Source organism: Hemitrygon akajei, chromosome 24 (genome assembly GCF_048418815.1).
Source record: "Hemitrygon akajei chromosome 24, sHemAka1.3, whole genome shotgun sequence".
Taxonomy (NCBI): domain Eukaryota; kingdom Metazoa; phylum Chordata; class Chondrichthyes; order Myliobatiformes; family Dasyatidae; genus Hemitrygon; species Hemitrygon akajei.
The window spans coordinates 47,673,741-47,687,840 of NC_133147.1; the positions used below are offsets into that span (position 1 = coordinate 47,673,741).

At 45.4% G+C, this 14,100-nt stretch overlaps 1 protein-coding gene across 4 annotated transcripts in view; it reads right to left on the bottom strand.

Moving 5' to 3' along the window:
* The window catches only part of LOC140716056 (RNA-binding protein 10-like), a 70,443-nt gene that overhangs the window by 39,296 nt on the left and 17,047 nt on the right, over positions 1-14,100 (bottom strand). For all 4 annotated transcript variants that reach the window (XM_073028744.1, XM_073028742.1, XM_073028741.1 and 1 more), the window contains exon 2: positions 1,268-1,349. In XM_073028744.1, the coding sequence (XP_072884845.1) occupies positions 1,268-1,284 (17 nt within the window). In that variant the 5' untranslated portion in view covers positions 1,285-1,349. The remainder of the gene's footprint in view (positions 1-1,267; positions 1,350-14,100) is intronic.

Sequence of the window (14,100 nt, forward strand, 5' to 3'; positions counted from 1 at the left end):
AAAGAAATCACAGGATCTGGTCCCTGGCGAGTTTAAAGTGTTACGTACCCGTGACACGTGACTGGGGTTGAAGTTATACTGGACATGAGGTAATGGTCTTGTGATGGTGGAGTGATGTCATTTTCCCGCCAGTAGAGGTCATGTGACAGGTTTTTTTTTACACAGGGTATAAAAGGAAGACCCACCCTGTCAGGTGGGGCAGTTCGTGGCGGGATTTGCCAAGATGACTTCATGTCCCTGCGTGATTTAATGTGATGACGCAGTTTAGTTAAAAATGAAGTTTTATATAATGCCTAAAGTTTAAAAGGTCATCGCCAACAGTCTCTTTACTGTGGAGAGTGAAGATAAAAGTTTGGAAGATAAAAATTGAGGAGAATCGATTTTCGACGGTGGATTGGTTACGACCTTATTTGATCCTCATTCGGAAGGATTTCGTTGACTGTTCTCGTGTTAATCTCCGCTGGGATAGCGGGAGATTGAGGACAGAGTGTGGGAGAAGAGGTTAGTGCCTTTAAGCCGTTATATTTCATAAAATTCTTCGTGGGAAAGTTCGACGCCGGGGAATCGAAGGACATCGACGTGGAAGAGAATTTAAATCTCTTTAAAAAGTCTCTCCTTTTAAAAGGACTGTGAGCTTTTGAATTTTCGGCATACCGCTTTAAAGAACTGTTTTTTTTTCAATACCGCTTTAAGAACTGTTTGAATTGCAACGCTATTAAGAACTGTGAGTCTGCCGCACAGCAGCTGAATTCCTGTTGAGCTGATGTTTGTTTACTTTTGGGGGGTTGGTTTTCAGTGTTTAATAAAAGTGTTATTTGCTATGAAAACCCTTGCCTAACTCATATATATTTATTGTTGCCTGAATACGTAACATAATGGATCGCAGGGCCTGGTCCCCGGTGGGATTAAAGGGATTGCAGTGTCTGGTCCCCGCTGAGATTAAAGGGAAGGTGGGGCCTAGTTTCTAGTGCAATTAAAGGAATCGCGGGACCTGGTACCCAGTCAGATTAAGGGAAAGTGGGGTCTGGGAACTGAGAGACAATGTTCAGAGGGAGGGTATCAGGCAGATACCCTGCAAGTTAGAGAGTGCACTGAACATCACAAGTAGCTGGGCCCAGATACGCAGTGAGGGAGGACAGCCAGATGCTTCACCTATGGGATTTAGTACGAGTTTAACAACAGGTTATTGGAGTTTGACTGTAGAATACCATTAGAGCTGGCCCATAAGGGGAGGGAAGGGGATGGTCAGTTGAGTTTAATAAATTACCGTTTGTCATACTCCATCTCTCGCCCACAGATGGTGTACTCAAGAACTTTGGTGTGCAACAGCTGTCTTCCTCGCTGCTTTCCTGCAAAATAGATAAAGTCACCATAACTGACAGGCCCACCCTGTGCATAGCAGAGTAACAACAAACTACACCCACCCAAAACTCAACCGGTAAATGCCGGCTCAATGTCTGAACCAGGAAACAAGCACAAATTACCTCGGTGAACTTGAGAAAGACAACTGTGGGGTGAAATGGGGAAAGCGGAGGGGATAGTATAGAGAGGGCTTGTAAAGGTGGAAACAAACCTGATTTTCCACAAAAGATGACAGCCAATTCCTCTTATCTCTATCGTTATAAACACAATTACGTTACAGAGACTGAAAGGGCTCAGTACCGTACCCTGGTGTTACACAGTGAGACCCGTCCCTGCCGGTACTGTACCCCGGTGTTATACAGTGACAGACCCTTCCCCACCACTACAGTACCCCGGTGTTACACAGCAACAGACCCGTCCCCGCCGGTACCGTACCCCGCTGTTATACAGTGACAGACCCTTCCCCACCACTACCGTACCCCAGTGTTACAGAGCGACAGACCCATCCCCGCCGGTACCGTACCCCGGTGTTACACAGCAACAGACCCGTCCCCACCGGTACCATACCCCAGTGTTACAGAGTGACGGACCCATCCCCACCGGTACTGGACCCCCGGTGCTATAGTGACAGAACCCGTCCCTGCCGGTACTGTACCAGGGGTAGGCAACCTACGGCCCATGAAGGTATTTTGACCAGCCCGCGAGCAAATATTGGGATACTATGCTTATCTGGCCTGCGAGCAATTTTTCCTTATACTGAATGTTTCACGTGACCACACTGATGGACATGAAAGTTGTCTTGTTACACTGACCCCAGGTTCCGTTTTGTTCCAAACCAAACACTGGTATATATGAATGACGGGAAGGCAAACTACCTTATTAATATGTATTAGATACTCTCCGTGCATGTGCAGGTTTTCAGATGGGATCGTTCAAATTAGTAAACAGAAACAGCGTCACTGTGTTTTAACAAGAAATCCATGTTAAATATCCAGATATTTACATGTGCTACGATACTTGTTGAATAACTCGCGTTTCGGAATAAAATCGAAGAAAGAAATTCCAATGGCAATGAATGCAAATCGCAGGAAGGTAGACGCTGAGTGCCGAAATTTCCAAGACTCTTGGACACGAGATTACTTCTTCATCGAGCAAGCTGGGAAACCAGTTTGTCTCATTTGCATAGAAAATGTTGCTGTGAAGAAAGTGGCAAATATCAGGAACATTACGAGATCCGCCATAGTGGAAATTTTAACAAGTTTACTGGGGAAGCAAGGAAAGATGAATTTGAGTGAATGAAGGCTAGTTTCAGAAAACAAACCATCATCTTTTGCCAAGAAAAGCAGTGAAAATGAAGGAAATACCCGTGCCAGCTACGAAGTCTCAAAACATATTGCAGAAAAGATGAAGCCTTTTGCAGATGGAGAGTTTGTCAAAGAATATTTACTGGCAGTGGTGGATATTGTTTGTCCTGAAAAGAAATCTTTATTTGCATCTATCAGCCTGTCAGCAGGAACAATCACACGAAGAGTTGAAGAAATGTCAGCAGATGTTAGAAATTGTGGGAGTACCAGCCTCAAAAAGGAAATTGTGCACATTTTCCCACCTTTCAAAAAAGTAAAGCACAAGATCCAGGCATTTTTGTAAGTATGGTCCAAGAATTGAGAAAAGAGTTTTCATCTCGTTTTGCTGATTTTCACCTGCAGGCAAATTAGTTCAAGCTGTTTGCTACTCCATTTGATGTGGAAGTGGACACTGCATCAGAAGTTCTTCACATGGAATTGATTGAGATGCAGTGTGAGGACATATTGAGATTGAAATTTCATTCTGAAGAAATGTCAGTGCTCGACTTCTATAGAAAATATATTCATCTGTGGGAAGTATCCTAACTTAGTGGACCATGCAAAAAAGATGGCATAATTGTTTGGCAGCACTTATCTATGTCAGCAATTATTTTCAAAAATGAAGAACACCAAGAACTATTTGAGAACAAGATTGACTGATGCCCATCTGGATAATGTCTTGCTCTTGGCATCTACAAGTCTGACACCAATATTCTCAATATTGAGAAGCTTTCAAGCAACAAACAGCATCAAGTTTCACATTGATTTATCGACTGTTTGCATTAAAATTTTCTTTTTTATTATAATTTACCACCAATCAATGCATCATGTTCGTTGCTTAAAGATTCTTTGTGTCCTTTTAATAGATTCAAAAGATGCCTTGATTGAAATAAATTGCAACTAAACTGAGTTCTTTGATTACTAATTGGCATCCTTGGTTAAGCACAAATTATTTTCTAGCATGCGTTATTCCTTGAGGCAAAACATAACTAGATGTATTTAAATGGATATTTCCATTATTTCAAGTTTTTTTATGGCATAATTCTGGCCCACCGTCCGCTCATTAACACGCGATCCAGCCCACAGAGGCGAAAAGGTTGCTGACCCGTGTTATACAGTGACAGGTCCGTCCCCACCGGTACCGTACCCTGGTGTTATACAGTGACAGACCCGTACCCCACCGGTACCGTACCCTGGTGTTATACAGTGACAGGCCCGTCCCCACCGGTACCGTACCCTGGTGTTATACAGTGACAGGCCCGTACCCCAGTGTCATTTCTCAGTTCTGTTGTCTGGGGTTACTCTAGGAAAACCAATATTCTTTGAACTTTCTTAACTTGATATTCCCTTAAATTCCTCAGTTGTATATGGTGACATGCATGTACTTGGATAATAATGTTAATGTTGGGTGTGTTGTTGGAGCGGGAGGACAAGCGACCCTCCTGAACCTCTGCAGTCCTAGTGACAGTGCATGCTGCAGCACAATTCGTTCCTGAACGCAGTCCAGGTAATGAGGAAAGAACACAGACTGCACACAGCAGTCTGTGATGCTTGCTGGCTCACGGCCCTGTTTGATCCTGACTGCAGACAGAGTTGGTGTGCTGTCGACATCTTCCCCGCGTGACACTGTTAGCTCCTCCCTGGAGCTCTGAAATGCCGAGGATGTGCCTGTTGGTATTTTAATATAAACTGCCCCTGGTGTGGACAGCGTCCCACTGAGCAGCCGGGGGGAGGTTGGTGAATGGAGAAGCAAGTGAGAGCGGGATTAGTGGAGATGGACGCTCAATGGTTAGCAGACACGGTGAATGGCCTGCCTCCGTGAGGCTGTAGAATACAGAATGTTGTACCAGCCTCTTACCCTACTCCACAACCAAAATATCTAATCTCTCCTGCATAACCTACTCTGTTCTCCCCCTCCAGTCACCTCAAACGGTTTAAAACTGGAATTAGGCATTCCCGCTCTGGCTGTCGACTCTGCCTATACCTCTTATCGTGTAGCTCGCTCGAAGGCCTAGTCCTAGCACACTCAGAGGTGGCATGGTAGTGCATTGGTCAGCACAACTCTTTAACTACCTGCCGCTGCCTGCATGGAGTTTGTACGTTCACCCTGACTGCATGGGTTTCTTCAATCAATGAAAGACTGCTCCAACTTGGGACTGGAAGAGTTAGAGCTGAGTGATGATGGCACTAAAAGCCGTCTCCTTTGTTTGCATCTTCAGAAACAGCTCTATTGCTATCTTTGCTATCTCTTTTTTTCCATCTTTCAGGGTTCTTCGCAGGAATGGGACTCGCTCTCAGGGCCTCGTGATTGGCCGCTTTTCGATATCCCAAGGATGCGGCCCAGGAGACAGGCTGGTGCCGCTGCGGGAGAACAAGGAAGATCGGAAGCAGTGGGCCTGCTGCTGACTGTGTGCCCAGATGCACAGAGCTCAGATAAAGCGACACAACAGACTTTTAACGCCATAAGTATAGAGGGATCAGAAGTGGAGCGAGTAAGCAGCTTCAAGTTCCTGGGTGTCAAGGTCTCTGAGGATCTAACCTGGTCCCAACATATCGATGCAGTTATAAAGAAGGCAAGACAGCGACTATTCTTTATTAGGAATTTGAGGAGATTTGGCACGTCAACAAATATACTCCAAAACCTTATATAGTTGTACCATGGAGAGCATTCTGACCGTCTGCGTCACTGCCTGGTATGGAGGGCCTACTGCACATGACCAAAAGAAGCTGCAGGAATCTAGTTAGCTCCATCTTGGGCACTAGCCTACAATGTACCCAGGACATCTTTAGGGAGCAGTGTCTCAGAAAGGCAGCTTCCATTATTAAGGACCTCCACACCCAGGGCGTGCCCTTTTCTCACTGTTGCCATCAGGGAGGAGGTACAGAAGCCTGAAGGCACACACTCAGCGATTCAGGAACAGCTTCTTCCCCTCTGCCATCCGATTCCTAAATGGACGTTGAACCCTTGGACACTACGTCACTTTTCTTTTTTTTCTATAAATATACAGTATTGCTGTTTTGCAATTTTTTAATCTATTCAATATATGTAATTGACTTGTTTATTTATCATTTCTCTTCTCTGCTAGATTATGTATTGCATTGAACTGCTGCTGACAAATTTCTCGTCAGATGCTGGTGATAATAAACCTGATTCTGAAACCAGCCAGTTGTTTTGTTACGACTCCCCTCGCTGTGAAACATCTCTTATTCCCTTATTAAGGAGAGAGAGCCCATAGTATGTCAAATGCCAGGTGAATAAGTAGACTTTGCGGTACTGCAAGTCCGTGTCATTACTGATGCTCTGCTGTAAGTTTGGGTGCTCGGTGGGGGGGGGGTGCTGTTGTTTTTTGCTGGTTGGGGAGGGGCAACACCTTGCTGCTGCTTGTGCGTGGGGGGGGGGGAGTTGCTTTGGAGTTCTAATGTTTGACTGTCATTCATTCCTTGGGGCACTCCTCTGTTTTTGTGGATGTTTGTGAAGAAAAAGCGTTTCAAGATGTATATTGTACACATTTCTCTGACTTTAAATGTACCTATTGAAACCAGTGCAACTGTGCAACAAGAACATCGACCCCCAAATCTCCCTCCCACACACAAAACACAACATTGACCCCCGAATCCCCCCCACACACAAAACACAAGAACATCGACCCCCAAATCCTCCTCCCACACACAAAACACATCGACCCCCAAATCCCCCTCCCACACACAAAACACAACATCGACCCCCAAATCCCCCTCCCACACACAAAACACAACATCGACCCCCAAATCCCCCTCCCACACACAAAACACAACATTGACCCCCGAATCCCCCCCCACACACAAAACACAAGAACATCGACCCCCAAATCCTCCTCCCACACACAAAACACAACATCGACCCCCAAATCCCCCTCCCACACACAAAACACAACATCGACCCCCAAATCCCCCTCCCACACACAAAACACAACATCGACCCCCAAATCCCCCCCACACACAAAACACAACATCGACCCCCAAATCCCCCCCACACACAAAACACAAGAACATCAACCCCCAAATCCCCCTCCCACACACAAAACAACATCGACCCCCAAATCCCCCTCCCACACACAAAACACAACATCGACCCCCAAATCCCCCTCCCACACACAAAACACAACATCGACCCCCAAATCCCCCTCCCACACACAAAACGCAACATTGACCCCCAAATCCCCCTCCCACACACAAAACGCAACATTGACCCACAAATCCCCCTCCCACACACAAAACACAACATTGACCCCCAAATCCCCCTCCCACACACAAAACACAACATTGACCCCCAAATCCCCCTCCCACACACAAAACACAACAAGAACACCAGCACAACAGTCCACTCCTCCACACAAGAGCTGTAACATTACCTCACAGAGACCAGAACTTAACACAATATATGGGTTACAGGTGAATAATAAATCAATTCACTCTCGGGGTGGTGTGCAAATGGGAAGCTCGTTGGTGATAAATGGCAAAAGACACCTGCTGCCTGACCTCTGTGGGTTCAGTGCACTCCACACACAGGCTGGGATTTGTCCTTCATCATTACAGGAAAAGGACCGGAAGGTTTGGAAAGGAAATGATAAGACTCCACCGTGGACATTGTCTCTTCTCCCCCTCTCATCGGGCAGAAGGTACAAAAGCCAGAAAGCACGGATCACCAAGCTGAAGGTCAGCTCTACCCCAGACCATTAATGAAGTTGCCCAGTACGATAAATTGGGCTCTTGACCTCATGATCTACCTCGTTATGACTTGCACCTTACTGTTTGCCTGCACTGCAACTTTCCCTGAAACTGTTACCCTTTATTCTGCATTCTGTTCATGTTTTACCTTGTTCTACATCAATGTACTGTGTAAGGAATCAATCTGTCTGAACAGTATGAAAGAGAAGCTTTTCACCACCTCGGCACACGTGACAATAATTAACCAGTTCTGTCAGTGATGAAGTTCGCACAGAACACACACACTCACTCAGTGGCCACTTTATTGGGTACACCAGTACACCTGTGTGCTCATACAAATAGCTCATCTGCCAATCACGTTGCAAAAATTCAATGCATCAAAGCATGCAGACATGGTCAAGAGGTTCAGCTGTCATTCAGTACGGGGGGGGGGGGGGAAACGTGATCAAAGTGACTGATCGGGAAATGACTGCTGGTGCCAGATGGGGCGGTTTGAGTATCTCAACTGATGGTCTCTTGGGATTTTCACACACAACAGTATTGAGTTTACAGAGAATGGTGGGGGAGAAAAAAAACACCCAGTGAGCAGAAATTCTGTGGGTGGAAATGAGAGGTCAGAAGAGAATGGTCAGACTGGTTCAAGCTGACAGGAAGGCAACAGTAACTCAATAACCACACATTACAGAAGAGCATCTTTGAACACAAAGCACATTGAATCCTGAAGTGCATGGGCTACAACAGCAGGAGACCACGGATATACATCCAGTGGCCACTGGGTATGAGTGCATATTCTTGTAAGAATCTCAATGCGGATCATATGGAGTTTACTGTGCATCTGAAAGTTGGTCCAGTTAACATTCAGCAACACACAGCCGGGATCTATTCACCAATGTTATGGTCACCCGTGGGCTGAACTCCCCATCATATTGCCGTAATTTTTTAAATTATTGACAATGGTTTACGACAAAGTGCTCATAATGAAACACCAACAGAGAGAGTATACACAAAGCAAGTCAAGCTCTTTATTTACCAATTTTTCAAAAATCAAATTGGTTTTCTGGAGCAGCAAGGTAAGTTTCTAAAGAGTTACACAGCACTGAAAACAGACTTTTTGGCTCAACTCGTCTGTGCCAAGCAAGTTGGCTACAAGAGCCTGCTCTGTTTATTGCATTTGGCCTGTATCTCTCTAAATGTTTTCTGCCCACATGCATCTAAGTGCCTTTTAAATGTTCTATTTACTTTATTCCTCTACCTCATTATCAGGGGTACCCAACCTGGGGTTCACAATAGGGTTCCATGACATAAAACAGGTAAGGAACCCCTGCTCTAGCTGAAGAACTTGCCCCCCAGGCCTGTTTTACAAGTCTCTACCCCTACTTTAAACCCATGCCCACTAGTTTTGAACCTCCCCCCCCCCCCACCCTGAGGACAAGACTCAATGTTTTCAATGCTCCACATGAATTCATAAATCTCCGTGCACGCAATGCTGGAGGAACTCAGGAGGTCATGGAGAGGAATTAAACAGTTGATGTTTCAAGCTGAGAACCTTCATCAGGACTTGGTTAGTGGTCTTGGCCAAAACGTCAACTGTTCACTCTTTTCCACAGAACATGTGACTCTGGTTCTGTGCATCCGCAGAACCTTGTATTTATTAACCTCTACGAGGTCACCCCTCAGACTCCTACACTCCAGGGTGGGGGGGCTATCCAGTCTCCTTATAACCCCAGCTCTCCCCCAGTAACATTCTCGTGCATCCACTTTAATGCATCCTTCCTATACAGGGGGGACCAGAATTGCACCCGGATTTCCAGAAGTGGCAAAGTCTTGCATAGCTGTGACACGACATCCCAAGTCCTGAGTCTATATACTGACTAATGAAAACAAGAATGCAAAACCCCTTCTGCACCATCACGTTTACCTGTGTTGCCAGGAACTCCAACTTGCAAAGGTACGCTTCCATTCTAATGCCCTCTTGCACCTTGGCTATACATGTTCTAATCCAAAGCTCTCCCTGCATTCTTACTCATCGCCCTGACTCTTGCTGAACAACCAGCTCTCAGCCACGGTTTTAAAACGCTCATCTTCAATGTTCATTTCCCCAGGTGCACAGTGCACCACAGAAAGCATCCTATATGAACACGTCACATGGTAAATGCTGGTCCTGATGAAGGGCCTCAGCCCACAATGTCAACTATTTATTCCCCTCCATAGATGCTGACTTCCTCCAGCACTCTGTGTACGCTGCCCTGGATTTGCAGAATCTCATATCTGTCTGGAAGCATAACGGCTCAGTATGGCACCTGTTCTGCCCGTGACAAGAAAATACAGAGAGTTGTGGACATCACAGAAACCAGCCACCCCTCCATGGACTCTGTCTACACTTCCCGCTACAACCAATATAATCAAAGACCCCCACCCACCCTGGACATTCTCTCTTCTCCTCATTAGGCTGAGGATACACAGCCTAAAAGCACATACCATCAGGATCAAGGACAGATTCTATCCCACTGTTAAATGGTACTCCAAATAGTACTTTAAGATGGACCCTTGACCTCACAACCTACTTTGTTATAACCTTGCCCTTTGTTTTACCAGCACTGCACTTTCTCTGTAGCTGTTACATTTTATTCTGCATTATTATTGCTGTACCTTGTTGTTCCTCAATGCACTGGATGATTTGATCCACATGATCAACGCGAGGTGATCTTCTCACTATATCTTTGGACAATAATGAACCAACATGTTGGTTCTCTCCCCACTCCCTGGTAAGCAAAGCGGCCTACGATGACAGTGTCAGAGCGCAGATTGGCTAAGGAACCTATGACTTTCAGGTGCTTGGTGCAAGGTCCCCTTCCTCATATGCATTGATGAAGTCCCTTGCATCCTGAAGCTCAAGTCCCAGGTGTGCATCTGCTCGAGTACGGTCTGTTTATAACTACTCAAGTTCAGAGCGAGCGGTGAAAGTTGAGAGATTTACTGGCTCTCATTCAGATAGCCACGAGGAAGGTGGAGGAGAAGAACTTTCGAACTGGTGTAGGTCTACAGAATGGATCCGATGGTGAGGACAACACAGAGTAGATGATGGAGACTGATGGGTGAAAAGTGTAGATTCAAGGGGTTTAATGGCCCTGTGAGTCCAAGATAAAAGCTTGGAGACAGCTCAATGTGAGCACAACCTGCTTCAGAGCCACACGAGCCCTGCAACTTCTGAGAGTTTGATTCGGTTCCCTCCCTCTTCCTCACTCCCAGCTCCTCTACCATCTCCTCAACTTCCACTCCCTTCCTGATTCCTCCCTCTTCTCTTCCCTCATTCCCCTTCTATGCACCTCCCAATCACACTAGACCCACTTAACATGAAAGAAAACCTGTCAATCCGTGCCCTAAATGCACAAGGAACGGACAACCCCGACCTCTGGGGTAGATTCTCAGTTTAGGTAAACTCATTATCAAAACATGTACATATGACCGAGATTCATTTTCTTGCAGGCATTCACAGTAGAACAAAGAAATTCTAGAGAATCAATGAAAAACTACGTACAAAGATTGATAATAGGCAAAAGATGATAGACTGAAAATACAAAAAAAAGGTAAATAAATTATACTGAGAACATGAACAGCCTCCTGTATGGTGTTGCTGTCTCAGTCCTGAGTGGGTCATCATTTACCCTGACAAGCTGGTCGCCATGTTAGGACCAAGGGACGATAGCAAGGACAAGTGCTGCTCCAGGAAAGTCAGAGGGGGTCTCCCACAAGGTTAACTTTTGCACACTGGGAATGTTTGTCCCGAATCCTTTGCTGGCACATATTCCGGGATCAGAATGTAGCATGTCTGACCACACCTCCCCACTGCTTTATAGTATATGAGACTGATACAGGCTAAAGCAACTGGAGCCCACTCTGACTGGCTGCATCACAAGAGGCTGCAGAGGGTTGCAGGGTCAGTCAGCTCCGTCTCAGGCACACGTAGAGTATACTGACTGGCTTCATCACAGCCAGGTATTGAAACACCAATGCCCTTGAACAGAAAATCCTACAAAAAGTAGTGGATACGGCCCAGTCCATCATGGGTAAAGCCCCCCTCCACCACTGAGCAGGAAGCTTTGTCGCAGTAAAGCAGCACCTATCATCAGAGACCCCCAATACCCAAGACATGCTCTCTTCTCACTGCTGCCATTAGGAAGATGGTACAGGAGACTCCACACCACCAGGTTCAGGAACAGTTACTAACCCTCAACCGTCAGGCTCCTGACCTCTCCACTACAATTCGGATTAATATCACTGGCATATGTCATGAAATGTCATATTTGCAGCAACAGTTCATAGCAATGCATAACGATAGAGGGAAAAAACAGAATTATAGTAAATATATGTATTAGTAAAATTAAATAACTAGTTAAAAAATAGGAACAATATAGAAGTGAGGTAGTGTCCATGGGTTCAATGCCCATTCAGAAATCGGATGGCAGAAGGGAAGAAGCTGTTTCTGAATCATCGAGTGTGTGTGTTTTCAGGCTCCTAAAGGTAACAATGAAAAGACGGCATGTCCAGGGTGGTGGGAGTCATCAGCTTCACTTGTCACACTCACTTTCAAGGACTCTTCATCTCATTCTCAATATTTATTACTTATCATTTCTTTCTTTTTGTAACAGTAAGACAAAGGAGATGGTGATGGACTTTAGGAGGACTAAGCCTGCACTGCTCCGTTACTATTGATGGTGAGGATGTGGATGTGGAGAGCACCTATAAGTACCTGGGGTGCACCTAGATTGCAACTTGAGTGCAGCACCAACACAGTGGCTCTGTACAAGAAAGGCCAGAGTCGCCTCTACTTCCTGAGGAGACTGAGGTTCTTTGCAGGGCTCTCCTTCACGTGTTCTACCAGTCCGCTGTCGCCAGTACAATTTTTTATACAGTGGTGTGCTGAGGCAATGGCATTCACAACAGTAATGCCAAAAGGGTCAATAAACAGACTGGAGGCTGTGGTAGAACAAAGGACCCCACGGCAATTCTGGACAATATTTCTCACCCTCTGCATGCCACGTTGGCTGAACAGAGGGGCACTTTTAGTAATAGGCTAAGATAACCGCACTGCTCCAAAGAGCGCTGTATGAAATCATTCTTATCCTCGGCCATTCGGCTCCATAATGAGTCAACCTATAGCTGGGGAAGTGATGACTTCCTCCTGTTAGACTGTGGTAACTTATTTTTTTTATTCTTTCTTCCTTCTCCACTAATCTTTGTATATCTGAGCACTTATAATGCTACTGTGACACTGTAATTTTCTTTGGCATCAATAAAGTATCTATCTGTACTTATTGTTGTCTTTGGCACACTGTTTGAACACCCAAGCTGATAGATCATTGATTCTATTATGGTTATTATTCTATTATGGCCTTGAATATGCCCACAAGAAAATTAATCTTAGTTTGTATCTTTACTTTGATAATAGATTTACTTTGGAAGCTTTCCCAGCAGTGAGGGACATCTTCAAAGGTGATGCCTCAAGAAGGCAGCATCCATCATTAACGATCCTCACATGCTCTCTTCTCATTACTATCAGAGAAGAGGTACAAGAGCCTGAGGATACACACTCAATGTCATAGGAACAGCTTCCTCCCCTCCATCAGACTTCCAGATGGTCCATGAACTCCACCTGGTTTCTCCTTTTTTAAAATTTATATTTGAAATTCATTGTAATTCCGTATCTTTGCATGTTCCACATCAAATAATTAAGCGTGAAATACTGTGTCAAATAATGACACATTTCACGTCCTGGTGAAATGAAGGGTCTCGGCCTGAAGCGCCATCTGTTTATTCTTCACCATGCCTGACCTACCGAGTTCCTTCAACATCACTCATACCAAATAAGTGGGTGAAAATAAACATGGCACCAATGCACCAGAACATATGTATATTCATCCACCCTGGGTCTGCTGAACCACACTGGCTAGCTCCACCATGTAGCCCCCATACCCTTGTCTTGAAATTGCACCATTTTAATCCCTCCAACGGCCTTGCCTCACCACCCCCTCAACAAGTCAATGTGCCCCTTCCAAATGTATTAAAGCTATCTGTTTTCTCCAACTGTGATGAAAGGTGGGACAGCACTAACAGACTGCCAAGAGGGGTGGCTGCAGATGCTGTAGCCCTGGAGCAACACACAGAAAGCTGGAGGCTGTCAATTTCCCTCCGCAGATGCTGCCTGAACTCCATCTTCCCATCACCTTGCAATGAACTAAATAGCTGATTGTTGATGACAGGAAGTGGGTGTGGGAGGAATGTAAGCATGTGCCAGTATACACTGGGGGAAAGTTCAAGAGGACCCCCACCACTTTCCATTTTCTCAGTAAGGAAGTGCAGAAGACACCCACTCAACGATGCAGGAGTACCTTCTCCTCTGCCATCTGATTTCTGAATCCACGAAGTACCACACTTTATTTCTATTTATACTTATAGGAATTGTTCTTCTCTATTATTATGCATCGCTGCCACAAAATTAATAAATTTCACAACATACAGGAAATTACAATGGCATGAGAGGGGAACAGGCCGTAGTTGACTGGAAAGGGACACTAGCAGGAAGGACAGCAGAGCAGCAATGGCTGGAGTTTCTGTGAAAAATGAGGGAAGTGCAAGACAGATATATTCCAAGTAAGAAGAAATTTTCAATGGGAAGAAGGACACTACC